This window comes from Bemisia tabaci, chromosome 7 (assembly GCF_918797505.1).
Source record: "Bemisia tabaci chromosome 7, PGI_BMITA_v3".
Lineage (NCBI taxonomy): Eukaryota > Metazoa > Arthropoda > Insecta > Hemiptera > Aleyrodidae > Bemisia > Bemisia tabaci.
In genome coordinates this window covers 51173745-51197964 of record NC_092799.1, presented here as the reverse complement: position 1 = coordinate 51197964, position 24220 = coordinate 51173745, and the positions used below count along the sequence as shown (strand labels likewise).

Sequence of the window (24220 nt, the reverse complement as noted above, 5' to 3'; positions counted from 1 at the left end):
CTGTAGATCATTTCATGTCTGACCTTTTGTCCTATCATTTACCTTGGTATCTCCCTCAGCGTGCTTTGTCATTTCAATAGACTGATTTAGTGACTATGTCATTTGATATAATATTGAACTCAGGGGTTTAAACCAAAACAAATAACATAACCTCATGTACAAATTTTGTGGGCGTTAATTGTATTACTTCATCACAATGGATAGGTCATAAATCAATTAAGGACTCATTAATCATGAGAAATTTTGATTGCAAGGAAAACTTAAGACACATTTTACCACCAAAGCGCAAATCAGAGATAAGTTTGTATGTTCCTTTACAATTGACCTATAACGTAGCCACTAAATCAGTCTATTCAAGCGTAAAATACCTCATTTTATATGTTCATACTTGATTATGAGCAGCAGGAAAAATGACAGAGGAGTTTGATGAATATATAAAATTTAATGGCATTTTTTGTACAAGTACTTACAATTGAAAAAAATACAAATAACTCAATTATACATACATGAATGTACAAAGTAGGATATTTTTCCTAGATAAAAATGCTTTTAAAGTTAACAAGAACAAGAATCAGTACAAAGTGAGAAATTAAAAATCACAGGATATAACCAAGGAACAAAGTGCCTGGCTCCGGATAGTTCTCGTTTAAAGTTTCCTATCATTCCTTAAAAAAGTGAAACAAAAATAAAGCAAGAGCATAGGAAATAAAATTTATGTTTCATCATAAAAGGCATTTTAAGCTCTAATAGTAATTTAGTAAGTTCATTGCTCGATAGAAAAGGAAGATGACACGGGGACTTCTGCCAAGCCCTCCGGCAAGTACGCCTCAAGCTTAACCTCTTGCACTCCCCAAAACAATCGTTAGCTACTGCTATTGGTGATAAAGTAAAGTAAACAGCTTCATTGTGAAAGACACTTTGATAGATAGAAAACCATGGATGAGAAGTAAGGCATGAAGAAAGAATTAAGGCACTGGGGGATGTTGGACAGGTAGATTTTCATTACATATAAGGCGGATAAAATTCCTCTTAAAAGAAGGAAAAGGGAGTTAACATAACGTTTGGAAGGATGACAAAGTGCTTATTGATCACCAAACTGGACAATAAAATGGATGCTTAGAAATTTGACTTCAGGATTTTTAAGGAAGTTTCCGGCTGAATATTTAATGCACACTTTCCGCCACTATTATCAAATCCATCATTCCTATAGTATGTGCACGAAAGGGGATCAAGTACTTCCTACAGGTTTCATACCAAAGAAATTTGACTGACTTACAGCTAGAGACCCTGGATTGTCATTCTTTACTTTACTAACTATGTGAAAATAGAAGAGGCAGATCTTTAACCACATTCAACCCGTCAGTCGACTAATTTAGGATGAATACAAGTTGAATGAATACAATGTAAGTCGATTAGATGCGGTCTGCAAAGAAAATTTAATTTTAACGTATAGTCTCTTAGTTCTTAGTAGTCTCTTAGAAAGATGGAATCATTCTGCTTGGTGACAACCAATTCTAGTTCATAAAATTCAAACGATTTCTCGAAATGACAAACCAGAAACTTCCCTATCCTGAAGGGAAATACAGAACCCCTCATGAAAAATATAGGAGCTAGAAATGCAAGCTAATCAATTGAATTAGGTATAGGGATCAAAGTTTCCTGGGGACATTCTTAGAGACGTTTTGGGGAAAACTTCCATTCCCAAGGAAGAAAATTTTCTACTTTAGTCTCTACTTGTGGCACACACACAAAAAAAAGCTTTCCCTATGTGTGCTTGTGAATCCGCAACACTGGTCGTTTACGGTGCATGGCAGCATGAGTAAGCGTTTAGTGCTGTCCTATGAAAAAGGTGTAAAATAGTCGCCGGTGCTACCTAATTGAAAGGAGACAACGCACAGAAAAAATGAAGGAGGTGACGAGCAGAGAAATGAAGATTCCTACATTACAGCAAGCTGCCCACGAGGATCGTTGCAAATTTGGGTCCATTACAAGGTAGAGTCAGTCTTTGATTAGCCACATTTTCATTGGCAGATATACATTCCTAGGACGTTAACAGACACAAGATAGCTACTCATCTATCACCTTCTACATTTTTGCTATGCTGCCAACTAATCTGATAGAATTGCTAATAGTTACGGATAGAGATTCAGAAACTTGCTGAGACAATAACGATGGAAGGAGAAGAGATTAACAATTCAGAATGGCACAAACTAGGATTCATTGAAATATGCTTATTTATCGCACATTTCATGCTTGTGATACAACCTTGTTGCCTCTTGCGTTACTTAAACTACTACTTAGACTCCTCACACAACTCTACAGGAAAAACAGCACCAGTTACATTACAGTTAGAAATCAGTTTGAGAACAAAATGAATCTTTGGAAGTTTTTTCATGGCTAAATGCTGGAACTAATCCAGGAGGATGAAAAATCTTTGTTAAAATCACTGAAATGATGCCCATAAAACAAAAGTGACTTCTGTCCCTCTATTAAGGATAACGTTTGGGACTGGAGGAAACTTAGTCTTTTTTTTCAGAGGCAACTGCTGAGTACGGCAAGGTAGTAAATATTTAAAACGCAGAACAGTTAAAGTTTGGGGAAAACACCAACAAAAATAAATCGCTTACTTCGACCAGTATCAAAAGAATTCTTTTTCCAGCAGAGCTGTGAAATTACACAGTTATTTATCATCTGATTTCAGCGATTCATTTTTCAAGATTGAGAGATCAAACACGATGCATCAAGTACTTTCGGTTTACCTCTAATTTAGCATGGTGAAACAATCAGCCTGTACAGAAAACAACATCTATCAGCCAAACTGGCGGCATGATGAAAATAAGTAGAAAATTTCGCTTTAAGAGCACCTTGTGTTCAAACCTAATAAACATGTATACACGAATAGTGAACAGTAAAACAAACTGAAGTATGGCATTTTTAAACATTTATGAGCATTCATCACACTGATGTAGCGTTTTAAGGCACATATTGAGCGAGTCAAAGCACCAAATTGATGTGAGCCAGTGAAAAAAGTTAACGATGAGTTATTTTTAATATATGATACGAATGAGTAAAGCTCTTGATCACAATAATGATAAGTTGCGGCGGGATTGATATCAAGAAGCAATTTGGTTACGTGGTTGCATCCTTCATTTTTTGGTGATCATAATGCAAGCAATCATTGAACATTTCATTAGAAAGCCGTTTACATATTCCTGACTCATTCAGAATGGGTGAAAGAATTGTGGCAGGGTATACTCTCTGATTCAATTTCGAGCTATCGAAATCGTGAAAATTGTGTTAAGAGTGTAGAGCAATTGAGGACCCTGCACTAGTGGCGGCCCATACACATATAGGTCATTATCACTCCCATTAGCTTTTCGGATTCTCAATACCCTGAACTATACCGTGGTATAGGTAGAACATAGTTAGGTAACGGCTGGAGGTCAAAAACCCTTTTTTCCCCCGAGTTAAGTCAGGCTTCTGGAGCAATGAGTGGAATAACAGCTTATACGAGTGAGGGCCTTCGATGCGTTTATCAACTCGCTAATATTTTTTTCGGTTTGCCAAAATTGCTGATAGTGACTGCTCATTCGTATTGCATTGATTTTGCACGATTATAATGATTTTTAATTCATAACTTCAACGAAAATTATTGTGTGCAATAACAGCCTATAAACTGCTTTTATATGTGCGGGGACCTTTTATGCGCCCATCAACTCGGTAACAATGTTTTCGGTTTGCGAGTATCGCAGATCGTCACTGCTTATTCATTTTGCATTAATTTTGCGCAATTATGATCTTTTTTACTTACGAAGTTCAACGAAGATTGTTGAGGATTACAGCCTAACTAATTTATAAAATCAAGGATATTTCCACGAAAACCGAAAATGTATTGCAATATCAACCTGGCATCCTTCAATAGAAGGGTTGGGTCATCCAAAAAAACAAAAATAGGGTACCTGCTAAGCTTAGTTTGCGTAGTACATCATATACAAAACTTGAAATGTGTTATTCTCACAACCAGGGGGTCCTCAATTGCACAAAGAGAAAACAGATTTTGAATCAACAGACCATCCACACTATCGGAACAAATACTTTCTTAACTTCTCATTAAACGCTATGTATGTAAATATTTCAGAGATGCCTTGCTTTTTAGGTTATGACCACTGCAGAAAGTAAAAACAAATGAGAGAATACATCACTAGGAGACAAAATTACATTAGTTTGAGCAATTGTCCGGGCCGCACAATTTCCTTCTCGACATCTGTGGAATAACTTATTTACAATGATTCAGAATTTATGAGAGGATTCAACTAATCACGGAAAAGCGCGAATCTTATCCAATTGGCTTCCTCAAAGGCTTGTTTCCATCAAGATAAACACAGATCAACAATAATAAAACTAACAAATACATAGAACAACATTTTAAAATTGGCATCGATGGTCCATCAGAGGTCTCGAGGAAAACCTTCCGAAGGCTCTGTTCATTTCATTATGAACAAAAAATTTGGAAACGTACGAATTGAATTTGCACTCATCAGCTACCCCCATCATTAAGGCGCTGAGAACTGATATGATGCAGCATTTTTTAAACAAGTATCAGTGTTATCAGAGATTGATAGACGTAATTGAAGTAACTCTACGAAAGGAGGCAAAAAACACAAAAGATGGCTCCCTACTGAGAAAAGATAACGGTTTACAGAACTAGAAATTCTTATTTAATTTTGTGTCTAGACTTTTTGGATGACTACCCACCCAGCAACTGCCAAAAATAACATTTCAGTAAGTTGCAGAAATGTTAATTATGGCTGTGTCATTGTGACCTTTCTGCAATCACTTATTGCAGGGCCAGAACTAGAATTTTGGCACAACCAGTATTCTGATTAAATCAACTGTATTTCTGGTAGATTGATGATAATTCTGCGACAATTTGTGGAACAGGACTAAAATTTCGGGTTCTGCAAACTTGTTTTCATTACCATATAAGCATGCTTTTTAGGCATATTAGGCTTTTGTGTCTTTTCGCTAATCATAAAAGTATCAGGACTCGAAAAATTCAAAGATGAGAAATCTGCCTTCAAGGCGTAATTTGTTGCAATATTTGAAAATCTCAGGCCGCTACTTTACAAAATTTTAATTTCAACTTTCAGAGAGAGTACTTTTGAAACTTTCATCAAATGTGGGGGTTGCTTTTCTGGCAATTATCAAAAGGAGTGAAAATTTTGTGACAGGTGAAGAAAATCAGCTTCAACATTTTGAATCTACAATCGTCTTGGAACTCTTTTAATGATTGCAACAGAATAAGCACTCAAGAGGTGGGTGCTGTGATACCAGAACATCGTTTAAGTATATCATAGAATTTAAACCCTCAATTTTTCCCTGCTTGGTGAGGTTTATAGTCTTCTATGATTTGACTGGAAACACAGAGTGTAAAAACTGGGATTTGGCTTCAGACCGAAGCGGCTTGTTTGAACAACCTTCATGGGTTACCAGACCTATTATGTTTAAACTTCAACTCCAAGAGTCCTGTCGACCGTGTACTCGTATCTTCGTGGTTGTTCAGGCTCCGTTGAAGCATCAGCTTTCGAAGTTGATGGTGCTGGAGAGCTTGAAGGCGCAGGTGGAAGATCTGTGCAAGATTTGGGCGAGGATGGAATGGGCTCTTCTCTTGAAGGCAGAACAGGAACGGATAAGTTTGCACACGTGAAGAAAGCCATCTTCTCCCTAAAAACAATTGAGATCATAAAATTAGAACTCTCTGGAAAAAAATACTTGCATAGTGGCTCAAAGTATGAACTGTTGGTTTTTAGTTCTATACCATAGGCCAACACAATAAAATTGTAAAAAAGCCATAACTACTCCCGTTCCTAATCTCATACTAGGTGCTAGCTGCAGCGTTTCCATGATTTCTTCATTCTCAAACTATCTGACTTCCTGGTTTTCCTCTGATTACAACAATGCTGCACTCGAAAATTTTCTGAATTTTTTCCTTTTTTTTCTTTCTTTTCATTAGGAGTTTTGACTTCCCCTACATTTTGGGTCACATAATCTACTGAAATTGTGTGAATTTCAAACACGAGAGGATTTTAGGATTCAGATTTAGGCTCGAGTACAGTACTTCCTCTCAATAACAAATCGGGGACCGCCTGAAAAATTTAATGCCGTCAAGAAATTTTTGTTACTACAAGTGGTGTTGTGAATAATACTGCAAGTTCCAAGGACCAGCCGATGGGGTTGTTGCATGGGTGAGGGATTTGAGAATAAAACATATGTAGCCAGCCGGAGAACTTTTTGCGACAAAAACGATGGAAAGTTATTTAATCAAATTCAAGTTGGAAATAAACAATTTTCATTGGCTGCCGTGCAGTTGGTCAAACTACCCGTCACACCGCATGGGAGTCTCTCCTCGCCGCTATTACCCACATCTTGACCGCATGTTTATCTAGTGTAGGTTAGGTTAGGTTGAGTTCATCTCGAGCTCTGATTGGCTATAATGATGAGCGGACGCTGCTGGAAGAACCCGAGCAATGCCGGTTGCTGCACACCACCCTCCGCCAAACGGCTCCTTCCTTCCGTGAAGAAAACGGGAAAGGAGTGGTTTTGAACTCACTTTTCCACTCAGTTTCAATTGAAAAGAGCCAAAAACTGAGACTGAAAATGATTCACCTTATCTTCAGGTATTCATCAAGATAAAAAAAGTGCGGTTAGTTGGATAACTCGATTTTCCTCGATTTTTTTAAAAAAATCGCTTGCAGTTTGGAAAGCAAAAACCCTTGGCCGTGCATTGTGACGTCAGAGGCACGGGAAGGAACCCTGTTTCAAATCATTTCTGACTTTTTGGGGCTTCTTTTCCATGTTCCAATCATCAGAAAATTTTCAAAAAAAAACCTTAACAATCAGTACACTTCCAATTGGTAGAAACCGAATTTAAAAAAATCATGCAACAATCCCATTCCTTCACTTTAGGGAATTTTTATTCACAACTGGTGTCATTATGGAGAGAGTATTGAATTTGTCTTAGAATCTTCAACAGGATTTGATGTCATCAGAGCTGAGTCGGTAGAAAATATTAGAAATCTAACAAGGATACTCACTTGAATGAAATTAAATCTGGTTTGCCTTTGCCTGCTTTGCTCTTTCGAAGTTTATAGATTTCCCTTGATGTTTTCTTAAGTAGTTTGTCTACTTTACTGTCATCAGCAGTTTTACCAGCAGCCTGAAAAAAAAAGGTTAGATAGTGAGCACTCAGTCGCTTGAAAAAGTCAGCATTAGAAATTTCATTTTACTGGAATGAATAAAAACGGATGTGTGTAATGAAATTTGCATAAATTTGTTTGACGTTACAGAGGGAATATGTTACAAAAAAATTGACACTTCTGTTACTTTTCCATTACTAAGGAATGAGTAGTTTCAAATTTTCTGTGTGCCTCTACAGGACAGAAGGTGTGGTATTCAGTATCAGAACCAAGCAGGTAGTCAAACCTTGAAATTTCCACTTAGTTATTGAATGTCAAAATTCTCTTAACTATGATGGGTTTTCTCCTTTTGTTTCTTAGGAATGATCATGATTTCTTCCACAAAAAAATTACATCCGATGTTTCTCCAAAAACCCTATTCACAATAGAACCAAACAAAGAACAAGACTACATACCTGAGCAACAAGATTTTGGAATTGAGTGTCTTCAAGAACCCACGCAGCGATTTCCAAATCATTCCTTTCCTTAGCCGTTTCCAACTTGGTTTTCAAGTCGCGAAGTCTCTGCAGCTCATCCTGCAGTGTTTGCAGTCTTGTGTGTTGCGCTCGCAAGTCTAGTTCCAGATCAACGCTAGTTCTCGGACCAGAGTGACTTGGCCGAGACCTCATCGAACTTGAGGTGAGGCTTTTCCCCCAGCGGAGTGATCGCCTTTCGACTGAATTGCGCTTGAAAGGTCCTACGTTACTACAGAACCCGATGCTATAACATCTCCTATACAATGGCATTGATGAGTCACTGTCACTTCTATTAAGCTGCAAACAGAAACAGAGGAAAAAACCGACATTATTATTATATTAAAATTCGAGATGCGATGATTATTTTACCTTCTGATGATGTATTATTTATTATGCATTTGAATTAGATCGTTAGCGGAACTCTGATCAATAAGTAATTATATCAATTACAAAATATTTTATTCAAGTCATGCAAAAAGGCGCAAATCCAAACACTCATAAGCCATGGCTCTCGTCATTGACAAATTGTAGCACAGATCATGGGTCTTCGAATTTCTACCTTTTTTGCAAGTCAAAATATTCAATTAATTTTTGCATTCGTCATGCAAAAAAGGCGGAAGTCTGAATACGCATGCCCATGAGCCATGCAAAACATTTTAAACAATCGGAGCCGGGGTTAATGAGTTTGTGGACGCCCTTTTTGCATGACTCGATTCATTTGCAACAACAGGATACCACCCGAACATTGCATTGCAAGATATTTTTTTACATGGTCAAGATGATTTAGTTTCAAGAAACCAACAAATAAAACCTCTTTAAATCAATTCAAACTGATTGTTCCCTTGGTTGGTTGTGCTACTCAAAATGAATTCGGCTATCCCAATGAAAAAAATTTGATGCTGTTTAAGAGAAATTTGTTGCCGTTGGATATTGGTATGTGGAATCAACGATACTTTCTTGAAGTTCCAGTAGTATTGTGTGACAAACAGAAAAGGGGATTCTGTCATTGGGTTGTGCCCAAAGTTAAATGTTACGTTCAAAAGTTTATGAGAAAATTTCAACGCTATGAATTTTACTAAATATAATTTAGTCAAGAGGTTTAAATTTTAATTAGGAGGAAAAAGAAATAAATAGTGCCTTACCCTACAAATGTATTGATTTTTAGCCACAGGCGAGAACGTCTGTGATCTTTTGATGACGATGGCTGGTGATAGCTTCTTGTTCTGTGCAGAGCCACCTTTTTCTGGGACAAAACAACATTCAGTGTTTGTTTCTTTGTCTTCTGTATCTATGCTTTCCTCCTCCTATTTAGAAAGAAAAATATTGGTATGACATTATTGATGAATTGGTGTTAATTTACTGATACTATGGGCATGAAAGCTCTGACACTTCTTACTTTTTCATTGAGTACTCAGATACAAGGTTTCAAGTAGGGCTGTGCGAAAATTCGAAAATTTCGAATATTCAAGTTCAAATAATTTTTCTAATATTCAATTCAAACTCGAACTTAGAAACCTCGAATAATCGAATTATTCGACCACATTGAGCAATTTCCAATCTCAAAAAAAGGACCGAATATTCGTACATCTGTCCATATTGGTGACATACTAGTGGGAACTCAGCAGTTCAAACTACTTGTTTTGAGGTTAGGTAAAAGGCCAACATTTCATTGGATCCTCAAGCGCACGGCACTCACTCTAAACGGGTCAATTCATAATTTGCGCCACTTGAGTTCCACCAAATACGTCATCAACATTACGTACAAATGGGCGAATATACTAACCTCCATCACCTATTCTCCTCTGCCTCGCGCAGTGCCCCAATCTTAACAATGTTGCAAGACTGTCTTTGCGAGATCAGCATTGATGTGAAGTAAAACTGAATGAAATGGATTTTCGGACAGTAAGCCGCAGTTTTACAGGTCCGCAACAGTTCAATTAATTGCTTGTCCTCAATTAAAGGAAACAATTTTCTCTTCCTTCTTTTCTTTCCCAAGCAAACCAAAATGTATGCAAAACCATTTATAATTAAATGAATTGATGGATTCTTGATCTTTTTATCTATAATAGTAATTTCGTCATTAAAAATTTGAAGGTTGGAGAGAACAAAATTTTTTATTTGATTTTTACTTTGACCAACACAGAGGTTCATTTTGGTTAAAAATAGGTAAAAACTAAAAATATTTTATTCAAAATCAAAACTTTTTCAAAATATTCGATTTGATTCGACATTAAAAAAACCATATTCGCACAGCCCTAGTTTCAAGGACTAGATTAGCCACATTTGAGGCAAATTTGAGGGTGCCTCTACAAAATTTCAGCCCCCTCCACCTTGGGGCAATGCTTCAATTGTTCCAGAATTTAACAAAAGCAATTTCCAAAACGGTTTGAATGTAAGTGCTGGGATTGACGCAAAATAAGGCTAGGCTAATATTCGAAATTTTCGAATATATTTTTTTATATTCGATTCGAACATGAAACCCTCGAATTTTTGAATATTTTAACATTTCTGTAACTTAGCACACACTCGTCACATCTAATTCTCTTCCTAATTTTTCAATTTTTGAGATTGCTCATTTTTGTTGATCTCATTTTTTATTTCCATTAATAAATTATTATTTTAAAATTTATGTTATAGTCCAGGCATATTAGATCAAAAATCGGCGATTAGAAAAAAAAATTTATATATAAGGTTTTATGTGCCCAAGTTGTTCATTGGGGTGCCAGGGACTCCCAGCAAAAAGTCCCCAAGAATCCCCTGTACGCTCGACCCCCCGCCCCCCCCAAAACCCCCAAAAAATCGACCTTTCCTCGGTTTTTCGTAAATATCTCAAAAAGAATTGGTTTTAGCGAAAAATGAGTTATCTAGTGAATAAAAGTTCATAAAATTTCCAATAAAAATGACTTCTATGAATTTTTTTGTAAAACGACTTTGAACCCCTCAAAATGGCTGCCGAAAAAACGGGCATTTACGGAAATTTCAGTTTTTTCCCGAAAATGCCCATTTTTCTTTGAAACGGCTGCTCTCATGTAAAAGTTAATGGCGGATTCTGAAAGAGCGTTGAATTTCACATCAGAAACGATTAAAATCGATCATTTTAGACTCACAGTCGATCTACGGAAATACGATATATCGAAGCTCTTCCGCCCGGGCCTAACAAATCAAGTACTAGGTAGTTAAACATTTGCGGCCGGGGTTCTAATGACACTAGAGTCATACTTTTTTCACTCGGGGGTCGTTTGTATTAGCCTTTTACTCCTTTTTAAGGCCATTATGGGTGGGAAGGGAGTAGTGATTGTGGGGGGGGGGGGGGTGTCACCCATTACCCTTCCTCCGCTTAGCCGCGCAACGGTTTAACATACAGGAACGATAAGCATGGTCCAAGCCTGCGAAGACGTCGATGTGAAAAGATGAGGCCACGTTTTTTGTTTTGTCTTCGCATTGTCGCATTTTGGAGGAATCGTAGCTGCCAAATGACAGAAAAATGATTAATGCTGAAATACATGGCCCGAGGAGTGGAGGGACATTATACCTAGCAACACTGGACGAGCCCTTCTTATCTAGAACTCGGGGGGCTTATATGTAGCTCGTTCAGGGGCTTCGGTTTCATAAAAATTCCCCTTTCGCCTCTCGTTGCCCCCCATCGAATTTATCTCGTCGGGCTCCCGGCTCCTTCCTATGTTTTGCGATTTGCGATTAGTTCGAGAACTGATCTCTAGCGGTTGCACGGACTTCCACCCTCGATCCGCGTTGTGGCTGTGTCATTCTTATTCCAAGCATATTATATATCTGCATATTTATTATCATATTATTAATAGGCAGCGTCCGATTAATATATATCGGACTTCATCATGCAAATAGAAATATCGAAAGTTTGAACGAACATCGTTTCATCAGGTTTAAAAAAGGTGCAGTCACGGCTAAAACAAGTAGTCTCGAAATTCTACCGCCGACAGAAGATGCCGCCAAATTGCACGGTTTTAGAGCATTCCTTCAAATTCAAACGTGGCTCGGTAATGCACTCTCGCCTTTAAATTGGGGGTGGAAATTGGATCCGCAGCTTACTCCTGTACGAACCACTTTAGGGCCTGCACCTAAACAAGTTTTGCACGCAATTTTCTGTGGCTGTGTTAAGGGTTGCAGAAAATCGTGCGGTTGTAGAAAAACAGGCCTGAAATGTTCAAACGTTTTCTTGCATTGCAACGGCATCTCGTGTGATAACTCGCTTGTGCTTAATACAGACGAGTAAGAAGAAGAAGAAAAGGTCAATATGGATGACGCGAGGGCAACACTAGAATTGAGCGGCAATAAGGCGGAAGAAGAAGGAGAAGAAGATAAACAAGAAAAAGAGATGGAAAAGAAGAGAGAAAAAGTTGTAAGCAATTACGCACTTAGGCCAAAAAGACGACGATTATTCTAAGACTTCTCTAAGTTTTACAGCTGGACATTCCTTCAAAAAAGTTATTGGGCAACCACTTGCTCTCGAACAAGTAATTGTAATTAATTAGAATACACTGCTTTACAATGATTATTAAGTGAAACAAATCGAAAATATTATTTGTGATTAATATACTGATCATTTGTTCTTTAGCACGGTTTTATAATTGACTCTATTCAAGCTCAAAGTAGTACATGAACACCTTACGCTTAAAAAGATAATCATTCAAAAAATCTGAGTCCCCCCCCCCCCCCCGCTTACAACCATCTGTACTGGAGCTGGAGGTATCGAAGTGAAAAAGTGAACATTTAAAAATGTGTTTTATTGCTTTACTAGAGACAAATCGAAGTGAAAAAGAGGAATCATTTAATTATAAAGTAATGCTCTATTTCTATTTTTCAGCCCCCCCCCCCCCCCCAACTCTCAATGCACAATTTCTGTTTTCTGGATGGGAGAATCCCGACTCTCCTCCCTCTTCAGATGCATTACGCGATAATTGAACGCTTCCTTGCTCCAGCAGAACCGTAAACTTAAATGAGTAGTACCCAGTACTTGATTTGTTAGGCCCGGGCGGAAGAGCTTCGATATATCGTATTTCCGTAGATCGACTGTGAGTCTAAAATGATCGATTTTAATCGTTTCTGATGTGAAATTCAACGCTCTTTCAGAATCCGCCATTAACTTTTACATGAGAGCAGCCGTTTCAAAGAAAAATGGGCATTTTCGGGAAAAAACTGAAATTTCCGTAAATGCCCGTTTTTTCGGCAGCCATTTTGAGGGGTTCAAAGTCGTTTTACAAAAAAATTCATAGAAGTCATTTTTATTGGAAATTTTATGAACTTTTATTCACTAGATAACTCATTTTTCGCTAAAACCAATTCTTTTTGAGATATTTACGAAAAACCGAGGAAAGGTCGATTTTTTGGGGGTTTTGGGGGGGCGGGGGGTCGAGCGTACAGGGGATTCTTGGGGACTTTTTGCTGGGAGTCCCTGGCACCCCAATGAACAACTTGGGCACATAAAACCTTATATATAAATTTTTTTTTCTATTTTTCCTATAATGCCTGGACTATTAGTAATTCTGTATTTTTTCTCTCTGCAGCAAATCAAAATTCGTACAAAAACGTTACCCATTTAAATATCAAATGAATTTATTTATTTCTGATTCTGTAATCTTCAAAAATGAAAGTAAATACTATATTTTCTACTTAAACTTAATTATTTATTGTGATTTTGTCTATGAGCTATACTAAATAGTTTGTACAAAAAAAAAAAAAAAAAAAAAAAAAAAAAAATTTTCAGTGCCCAAATTTAAATAAAATGTGTGGAACCACAAGATAAAACGTAGAGAGAAATTATTTACTATATTCATTAAAACAACATCAACAATTTTTGCTTTGAGTTGAATGACAAATAGGTGTTTTTGATCAGTAATGTGTAGGTAAAAATATTCAATTTGAATCGATTCAATATTCGAACTTCTTTTATTAAATTCGATTCGATTTGAGGCCAAAAAACCATATTTGCCCAGCCCTTATGCAAAAAAGGGGGGAAAACTGACTGTAAATATGTTCCAAGAGAAAGAGCTCCCAAAGTTTTTAGGTTTCCTTTTTTGAAATAAAAAAAAAATTATCTGGAATTCAACAGTTGTTATTGAAGCTGGCTCTAAGTGGGAATTGGCGTTGTTCCGACAAAAGCAAAAATTTAATAAGACAGAGAAAAATCGAGCAAGAGGAAAAAATTCTCTCTTTTTCTTAAATTTCATTGGGAAAATTAAAATTGTCTTTGTCAAGTGGTTATCTTGACCCTCTATTGTCACCGAATAGTAAATTTGGACAAATTCTAGAGCGGAACTGCTCTGAGCTCCATGGATAATTAACGAGATAAAATGCAAAATTATCAGTCTTGCATTGCAGATTTGCTAATTTTTAAAATCTGCACACTTTCGATGGGCATCTTAAAAAAAAGCATGAGCATCCTGAAATCATTAAATGAACTTAATTTAACAAGCCTCGTTAAATGAGAGCAGAGAAGAGGATATGTCCTCCTTGTAGTTATGAATTTCTCCGCTTAAGCTCAACTTACCGCTATCTCTAAGACTTGGCCAAGACCGTTTTCGTCCTGGACACAGAAAACTTGAATACCATGCTCACTACAATCGCTATCATCATCATCATCGTGACCTGGATTGTTTCCTTCTTCACCATCGTCTGAACTGTCGTAATCGTCTTCGTCTTCACTCCTCAGTTCATCTAACCTCAGCATCACACCATCTTCTTCTCCGTAACCTACCAACACAAAAATTATTAGATCATCACAAAAAAGAGGGATCTATTCATCAATAATAATATTCTGAATTTTATGGTAGATACCTGGTGCTATTTGTATAAGAATCTAGATAAGACTGAATGGGAGGGATTTTGGAATGAGATACATTTCACTTAACCTTAACTCAATTATCCTTTTATCAGTGTGATAGGTGTTGGTCATTGAGCAAAGATTAGTCTGTGAGGTTAAAAAACTTCATAGTTTTAAGGTGTGTTGACCGGATGTCTACTAAAACAGGCTAGCTGAAAATCAGTACTTTTACGGTACATTTCCAAGAAATTCAGTACCTCCTCAACAGAAAAACTCGGTACTTTTTCAGCACCTTCATTTGACGAAATTCGGAAAATTTCGAAAATTTGTAAGTCTTGCTCAAATTGCGATAAAAATGACGAACATACACGATTTCATTGGTGACCTGAAGATGACCCGACTGCACAATCCCGATCTTGCAGGCAAATACTACTCTAGGAATCAACGTGCAGGGCATTAAATACTTACCAAGCTTCATTAAAAAACACACGAGGTACGAAGAAAAAATTCTGGACCTTCTTGCAGAATATTCACACTTTTTCAGTACTTCAAGACTGCCCTTAAAAAAGCAGTACTATTTGTGGACTTTCCGGAAATTCTGGACTAGGAGACACCCGTATGAAAATGTCTGCTCAAGCCAAAATGTTGGCACTGCTCTCAAGGAAGAGGAACAGAGAAAGGCAAAAAAAGTTGACTGTTGCAGGTGTTGACGTATAGCCTAATACAAAAATTACCGTGCTTATTTACAAACGTAAGAGACATTACCTTGGTTTCTGGTCAGAGTGGAAGTTTGAGAAGAAATGATGGTTGAATCGTCTGAGCTTTCTTCCTTGTTCGATGACATCACTTGTGAAGAACGCCCTCCACCGTGTAAAAATTTAAAACCTAGGATATTGTACCATTTTAAAGATGTTGTTTTTGGGCTGAAGTCAGCTAGACTTACTTGAGCACAACCCTGTGGACAAAAATAACTAGATTGGAGAGATGGAAATGCGGATACGGACCCATTATTGTACGGTAGGCCTCGAAGGAGAATTTCAGCTTTGCGATGAGGAACTGAAGCATTCATGATGATTAATCCAAAGATATAGGAAAGAGGGGATAGCTATCGACATCTAGTGGAAAGGCATGGGAGCTAAGAGTCTGAGGATTTTCCAAAAAATTTAGCATGGTAATATTTAAAATTTTCAGTCATTTTCTGACATTGACCTTACGTAGAAAACGATACAGTTGCATCTCCATGACAACCAAATCACTCAGTTATTCATCAACTTCAGCTTTACTTTCTCACTCAGATTCTCTCTGCGTTCCAGCAATAAATTGTGTAATTGTTTGTTCCTAAATAATATTTATCAATGTTATCTATATAGATCTTTTATTGTTTACTCGACTCATCAGATACCGTTAGAACATTTTAACTAAAAAGACAAATCGAGACCAGTAGAAATTTGTATAAATGGACAGCCTGGAATAAAAATAAGAGAGGTACCCAGACATTCAATTGATACAACAGTTTATACACACAAGTTGTTTAGTTGTTAAATTGCATAATAATATGGCAATATCATGCTCTTGACATGACAGACTAGAATTTTCAAAGTTTCCCTTTTAAAGAATGTCTTAGGAACAACAAACTTTATATAAACAAAGCTTTGGTTTAGTTTGATATTTAAGAGCGGTTTCTGTTCCAAAATTTTACAAAATACTCTACGCTTTAGTATCAATTGCCTGATATACCTTTCTTGACAATGATGTCTCTCATCGGACTAAGGACTTCAATCTTTTTTCCGAAACTAAAAATCGAAAAATCGGTCGAATTTAAAATTCGAAGAAAAACCTACTTGAAAGTAAACAGAAACCGTCTTCTTGTCTAATTATAGCAAGTAAGTACTTCTTTACTCCTATAAATGACACTCTAAAGTTTACGTCTAAGTTGACAATTTTCCTAATTACCCTCTTGAAAAACTCGGTAAAGTTTGATCAAGCATCAATGCAACCACATACGAAGAGACTAGACAAAAGAAGAACACTTAAAAGAGGAACTGAACTTACCAAACATTCAACTTGCTTGTCCGGTGAGAGTGACCAGACATTGACTTGTAATGTTTTTGTGCATAATTTGTTCATTGCTACAGAAAGGGGGAAGTTCTCACCAAACCTGGGCCGCGTCAAATCTGATATGGGTTTTGTACAACAAGTTAATGTTGCGCTGCCTCCTGTTGGTAGAAGAGCTGCTTTCACATACCTGCAGAAGAGACGATTTAAAATCATACAAAACTTTCTAAAAAACCAGTATTGCATTATGAAAAATTAATGGTTGATCACAAGTGACTTGAGAAAATAGGAGTGACAGTTTGAATCATGGGTTGCATGGTCGCCCTTACAGGGAGTCTCCTGGCTGGCTGACAGTTCCTACTTTTTCCGACATTTGGCAGGAGTTGACATTTTGGGCCATTAAGGAACTTAAGTTTCTGTGGATTGCTAAATTACTCAAATTATTTTCCATGAAATTGAAAAATGGCGGAAGTTAGGGCAGTAATGGAAGGACATGAATGACAGCAACTAACTCTACAATTTACCGTATCAATGTAACTGGGGGAGGGGCGGTTAGGGTCTAGTAAGTTTTCCCAAAAAATGTCATCTTTCATTGTTTTCAAGAATTCTTTACCTCTGAATCCTTGGGATACCTCCCAATAATAATTCTTGACTATCGACCCTCCTCCCCCTCTCCATGAGAAATGTTTGGTTACCTAACTGATTTTAGAGATTCTCATATTAAATTAATGACTGAAATAGATACATAATTTTTCTTAATATTCACGCAGATAAATCTAATATATTAGAAGCCATTAAAGCAAGACAACAGCTTTAATATTATATACAGCCTTCTTGTTTTTTAAGCGGTAATTAAATGAACACTCACACTTGACAGTTCTCAGGAACGAGGAGTGCATTCAAATTCCTTGCTCTTTCAATTCCGACATGTAAAAGACTGTCTGCAGCGGAATACCTGAAATTACAGACACATCAAGGTTAAATACTTTAATGAATCGAAGGTAAAAGGGGTGCCCCAAGGAATTTTTTTTCCATTTCAAATTAAAACATACCACAAGAGGCTTGTTGCAAAAACCTGCAGCTGATTTTCTTCAACCAATACATGAAACAGAAACAAATTTTGAACTGTTTCTGAAGGTTTTTAAACTTTTAAGGTCCCTCCAGATCTACTTTAAAATTCTCTATATTTTTGCCGGACATTGGAGATTTTCCATTTCGTTAAGAGACACCTATAGTTCTCAGAATTTTCTAGGTTTTGGCTATTTTGTAACCCTGGTCAAATAAAAAATACATTGGTAAACTGAAGAAAGAACTTTTGAAATGATCACAAAAGAAACTAACCTGAGTTTTATCTGAATTTGTGGGGTTTCTAAGTTGATGTCTGAATGAGTAGTATGACTTTTGTTAGACGCTTCGAACACACCAGAATCCCCTGCAACGGATTCGTCAGACACCGAACGTGGAGTTTCTGAGATTGGTGACAGAGGCGGTGAAGGCGGCCGTCCCAAGCCGGATCCTTGTGAACTATTCCCTGACCGAGAGAGGAGATCGGAGAGGGGTACACTGCTAGGGGGAGCTTCGTACAAAGGCGGGGGAGGTATCTGAGATAAAGCTATGGAACTAGACGAAGACGAATTTTCGTTCTTCAACAGTCTTTCTACTCGTCTTTGCAAATCGATCATATCGACAGGCCTGTCTGTTGAGGACGTGCACTGTGGTCCACCGTAAATGTCTGTAAAACTTAATGAGCTACTCAGAGAACCTTTACTACTAGTTGTTGAGAGTGAGCCTAAACTGGAACTTGAACTAACAGAGAGAGTTGAGGCTGAAAGTGTTTTTAGTTGAGATTCTAGTAAAGTCATTGCTTTTAGCGCTTCGCTTAGGTTTTGCAGTAGCAACTGCTTTTCTTCATGCAAACGTAATCTGAAACAAATAAGATAAGAGATAGAACCACAAAGAATGAGAGACTGCAGAATATGCTTAGGATATTTCTTTCAAACAATTCTGTAAACATTCGTGTAAAATCCGATTTTTCATCTGAGCTCTAATTGCGATGCTCTAATGAAAACTTTGCCCTTTTTTAATGAGACCCTTTTCATCGTTGATAACTAAAAATTGATAGCCAAAGTGCAAGACAATGATGTCATTGCTATGTTTCAAAATTTCCACTCCCATTTTGTTTCATCCAAGAGAAACTAGCCATTTTTTCACCTAGAAAACTACACAATGGATTCTGCTACCAGAGACAGGAATCACGCAAGTTTTTCAAGAAATTATGTTCACTCATTTTCCAAAGGGGAAAAAATATGACAGGAAGTCTACAAGGTTGCAAACGGAGACACATGATTTCGCATTTGGACCATAAAATAATGACTTTGTTGCTAAATGATGTAAAATATTACATCAAATTTATTTTTCTTTATACAATTGCTGAACTCCAGCAACCCTTAGAACTAAAAATGTTCCTGAACTTCAGTTCAGGAACATAATTTGCATTAAATCAGTGTAATCGATAATAAGGCAAAAAGTTAAATGCAGCTTCTAAATCTGGTAAAAATGGATACTGACCTGTCTGCGATGGCTCTATTGGACATTTCTAGAGCTGTGTTCAGATCTTGTTCCAATCTCTTGATTTCAACTTGGATTTCACTCATTTCCTTATTGCTACGAGTTCTTGGAGTAATACTTCGCAATTCACGCAGTAACTGCTCCTTTTCTTGGAATAACAGTAACCTGAAAAAGATTGCAACAGAATAAGTTTTTTCATACAAAAAAAATAAGATCCTGAAATTATTAAATGAAAATCTATCTCCATCATACAAAAAGGCTGTTTGAAACCTGACTCATCAGAGATGTTTTTCTAAATTAATAATTATACTCGGATAGTTTATTTACAATCCATGTTGGGATTTGCATTGAAGACTCTAACTTTAAGCAACTGACCTCATTAATACTCTAATTTGAAACTTGAAAATTTGAGAAGACGATAAGAGCTAAAAATGTTGGATTTCTGGAGTTTTCTTGCGGAAGTTTGGCTTTACTTTGGTGATTAAGTAATTTTTTAACACAAATATTTTTAATTAACAGGAAGTTTTTGTGCTTCGTTAAGAACAGTTCAGCAGCCCGATTATAAGGAGACTATGCCATCATAATAAGACTAGGCATAGCTCCATCTTAACTAGGCAATGTATCAAATTTTGATGTCTTCTCAGATTGCTTAAAAATATCAAAAATTGGCCTGCAGGTGCACAAAATTAAATATGAACCATTTAAATTAACATGCAAGAAAATAAAACAAACGCTGGCAGCTATAATATTCAAAGAATTGAGAAATTCCACAGGTTAATTTACAAAACAATAAATTCTGAGTTCATGTGCACAGAGCAAAGCGAAATTTGCGAAATTTCATGCATTTCTCAGAAGTGTATTAAGGATTTCTAATTGAACATTCAAGGGATTTTGAAGACTGTCAGAAATCTTCTTTAGCATTGCAGTAACTTTTCCTGAAGAAAGCTTATACTTAATATAATACTGAGATCTAGGAGGTTACAAGAAAAGTTTGTTTCACAGAATTAGGCCTTACACATGAAGACCTAAGACTTCCGAGTAATATTCTAGAACCTCTTCATAGATCAAACAACTTCAAGGATTTAGAAGGAAACTATAATCGTACCTATCTTTGTCCGATTCGGCTTGACCTGGAGTGACTTTCTCCTCCAGATCCGCCAATTGCTGCTGAATCTGTTGGATTTTCTTCCTTGCTTCATCATATTCTAGCCTCATGCGCGCCATTTCAGCTAAACGCGTTCCCATAGGCATCAATTCTCCTGACAGATCTGTTTGAGAAGCAGTCGAGAGTTTGTCCAGGGGGAGTGAAAGCGTGGATATGTCTGGGGAGGAGTCACTGCACAGCTGAAGTCGCGTTAGATCATCTTTCAGTTTAGCGAGAGACTGCATCAATGACATGCGCTCCTTCTCTCCAGATGATAAAGATCTTTGAATTTCGTGCAATTCCGCTATAATCGCTTGAGCTTCAGCAATATTGTAGCAACCTGGAAAGAGAGAATAGCATTTCAACAAAAACTTCTAGGCCTCCTGATTGTTAGTAAGTATTTACGTAGTCGATACAAACAAAAAACTCAAGATCATGAGGAAATTTGTCTAACTTTTGATTAAATTCTTCAAAGACATTGCTGAAGCATTAAATTCCTGCAAAACTACTTTCTAAACCCCAATAGAGTGATAAAATCTAGCCCTTAAACAGCAAAGCTCTCTTCTTCAATTCACAATATGGATATACTTTATATGTGTTAATGCATTAAGTTAGGGTTTGTTTACTTCTAAACGTTTCCTTTGGACAATCTGCTAGTCAGGAGACTTATTCATTGATAAAGTTGAGCTAAAAAAGTTTTTTTTTTAAAATTTTAAAATAAAAGAGGGAGTTACTTTTACTTTCAAGCTATGAGACGCCCATCATATCTTTCCTGGAACAAAAACTTCCAAGGACGTACAAGTACTTTAATAGATAATTCGTAATGCAAATTATTCTAAGCTGAAATTAGTGTCTACAGCTACTTAAAAATCCAGCTTTCCTCAGAGGGTTCTTGGGAATTCCACACATAAGAAGCCTCTCTCTTATATTCTGTTGGTTTCTTTTTTAATATGAACGAATCAATTATCCACATGGCTAGATTATCTGTACTTGGCAGTGTGAGAAAGTAAACAATTCATTCTCAAAATTACTTCAAATACCTATTTTAAGGACAGGAATATTTGTTCATTATAGTTTTTAAGTTAATACTTTTGATTTTAATTTTTTAATTTCATGAAAGATAATTGGACTACATTTTGCAATTTGGAACTATAAATTCTAGCCCGGTTTAAAAACAACGTATGTGCCATTAGTTTCCCTATGCACATAAGTGTTTTTCCAGAAGAGCCAGAATTTATAGTTCCAAATTGCAAAATGCAGTCCACTTGAGCATATAATCTGCATAATATTTTCTACTGCATAGATTTGAGGCATCGCTTGATAGATAATCTGTAAATATTCTGCAAAAGTAAACCATGAGGTGCCAAGAAGTTCTGAATTTTTTAAAGATAAGACTGCTACTGAATCACAAAAAGTATGATACTTCGCAGGTTCAAGCTGAGTAATAGATAAATCTAATAGATTTACCTGAATTCTATTTTGCTTGATCACACAATTAGTCCTCTTCGCATTTAACAACCAAAACAGATAAACCACTGAAACAATGGCTTTGAACGTAAATAATCCTTTTCAGAAAGAGCACAGAGGACTCTCTTGTGAATTTTATTCCTTCTTTTTAAAAAAACAGGTCAATTAAAAACAAAACAAAGACATGAAAATGAAATAAGGACAGAAACTTACCACCGGCACTAGCACTAAGTTTTTGTTCGACAGAGGATAGAGTTTCGACACCCCGCTGAGTATATGTCATTTCGGCCCTAATTTGTTCTAATTCTCGTTTCAGCCTGGTGACACGGTCACGTGCTAAAGCAACATCTGATTTGAGCAAGTCAGGATCATATTTAGTGCTGGCACTACTGGAACTGGAACACACTGAAATAAAACATTCATTAAATATTAAATGACATAGAATGAGGGAATAATAGAAATAATAAAATATTTTTTAAAAAAAACACACTACAAACAAAGAGAGCATTCTCACATGAGTAAGAAATAGCAATTTTGTTAGGCACTTTTGCTGTGCTTTTCTTCCCTAGTGACAAAAATGTTATACCTGCTCTTGGGAGAAAATAAAAACATTGACGGTGAAACTACTACACCACGTATCTCAGTTTGCAGCGGTGCCGACTTCCTGTCGGACTTAGCGAAGACCACTCGACGAGAATTTTTCAAAAGATCCATGATTTTTCTTCCTCCTGCTATTATAACTCTGCAGAAACTTCAAGGACTGATATTGATTTGCTCTCTTTCAAAAAGAAAAAAATGGGAGTGGAGATATTTAGACACAGCGAACAAGATACATGGTCTCGTAGTTTCAGCGTTGACAAGTAAGTTCCATCTTGAGGTAACGCAACATTTTATCAAATTTCCATAACTTTTGAAGTGCTTCGAAACTTGTCGAAAAAATAATAATTTTCCCAGATTCTCTAGATCAGAAGAAAGTCAAGGGTAATCAAACATCATTATCCAACAAAATGCAATATCTATGCGTCGTAAATTTTTGATCAAATTGAGGTGAGGACTTATAATTTTTCTCATTCCTATGAATAGAAGTTATGAAGACTTACAGCTAGTCCTGGATGCATTAAGAGTAGAAAGAGCATTATGAAGATGGTTGTATTCATCTTGAGCTAAGTACAGCCTTTGTTGCTTGATGTCATAAATTTCTTTCTTTGCCTGGGAACAAAAAAAACACAAAAGAGTTAGCGACGCAATTCAGGAAAATTGTGCAGTTCAATGACACAGCTAACAAAATAAAGAATTACTCAAGTATATTAAAGGCATCCCTCAACATTTGATAAGGAAGTACATAATCAAGGTCTCTAAAACATACAGTATCTGAAGGGGTCACCCCGGACTGCTACGCAGTTCAACTCCTGACCAGTGCTTCGCGCCCTGAGAGAATCTCCTCGCTACACACGGAGAAAAAAATGTCGCTTCATATTGAACACCAAAGTTTTCGTTTACAGTAACCGAAATTTTCAGTCACGGTAACCGAACTTTGGTTCAGCTGACTGAAATACGGTTCTGATTACCGAAAACTTTGGTCACCTGAACCGAGAAACTTTTGTCTCATCCAATTCCATTGATACATTACAGTAGAGAGTCAAGCCGCGATTAACCGCGATATTCGATTATCCGCGATGCCTCGGGTCCCGATCATCGTGCTTGATCGAGACTCTACAGTCCTTGTATTGCTAGTCCAGAGTTTCAAGAATATATCCATGGCTAAAGTGCGAAACCACGCATCTCCTTTGGCGAGGTTGCAGCTTTTGGCAGGGTTGCCACAGAATTTAGAAAATGAAATTCCCTGAAATTTCCCTGACACATTTTGGTGAAATTCCCTGACAACTGAAGATATGGCAAATGGTTAAGAAGACATAATTGAAAATAGTTTTCAGACATAATTTGTGGTTCGAAACCTCAAAGCCATTTTAGAAAGCAAATAAAGAAGATATAACAAATTTTCCCAGACATTTCCCGGTTTTCCCTGATTTTGTAAAATTCCTTGACATTTCCCGGTTTTCCCTGTCTGTGGCAATCCTGTTCCGATCATACTTTATTTTTCTTTGGAAAACTGGTAAACGCAATTTCTTGAAAACTTCCTTGATTTCTCTTCTCTGTTAGCAGAATTGTTCTGCATGAATTTCAAGCTATCAAGTTGACTCGTTTCTCCCCGAAAGATAAACTAGGAGTGGAGATTTTGAAACACCGCAAAGGAGATACGTGGTTTGGCACTTGGGCCATGGATAAATTGTCTCTAGCTCTGCGTCGATCCGACAACCTGGTTCCCGATCCGGCTGATTCCAAACAAACTCGGTCGGCCCTGAGATCCAAATTCCATTCCTTTCGACAAGTTGTGATAAAACTCTGCACTGTCGCCACTCGGCGCCGAGTGTCAACAAGATGCTTTCGCGGAAATGAAAATGCCGATGGTCAGTGCGCC

At 37.0% G+C, this 24220-nt stretch overlaps 1 protein-coding gene across 1 annotated transcript in view; it reads right to left on the bottom strand.

Moving 5' to 3' along the window:
- Positions 1–422: 422 nt before the first annotated feature.
- kibra (WW and C2 domain containing protein kibra) overlaps positions 423–24220 on the bottom strand; it is a 39813-nt gene continuing 16015 nt past the window's right edge. Inside the window, exons 4-16 of the mRNA XM_019054779.2 lie at positions 22842–22950; positions 21955–22146; positions 20236–20614; positions 19131–19295; positions 17904–18485; positions 17431–17517; positions 16560–16752; positions 15273–15462; positions 14235–14437; positions 8854–9015; positions 7652–8008; positions 7095–7216; positions 423–5724 (exon numbers count right to left, since the gene is read on the bottom strand). Of these exons, the coding sequence (XP_018910324.1) occupies positions 5505–5724; positions 7095–7216; positions 7652–8008; positions 8854–9015; positions 14235–14437; positions 15273–15462; positions 16560–16752; positions 17431–17517; positions 17904–18485; positions 19131–19295; positions 20236–20614; positions 21955–22146; positions 22842–22950 (2961 nt within the window). The 3' untranslated portion in view covers positions 423–5504. The remainder of the gene's footprint in view (positions 5725–7094; positions 7217–7651; positions 8009–8853; positions 9016–14234; positions 14438–15272; positions 15463–16559; positions 16753–17430; positions 17518–17903; positions 18486–19130; positions 19296–20235; positions 20615–21954; positions 22147–22841; positions 22951–24220) is intronic.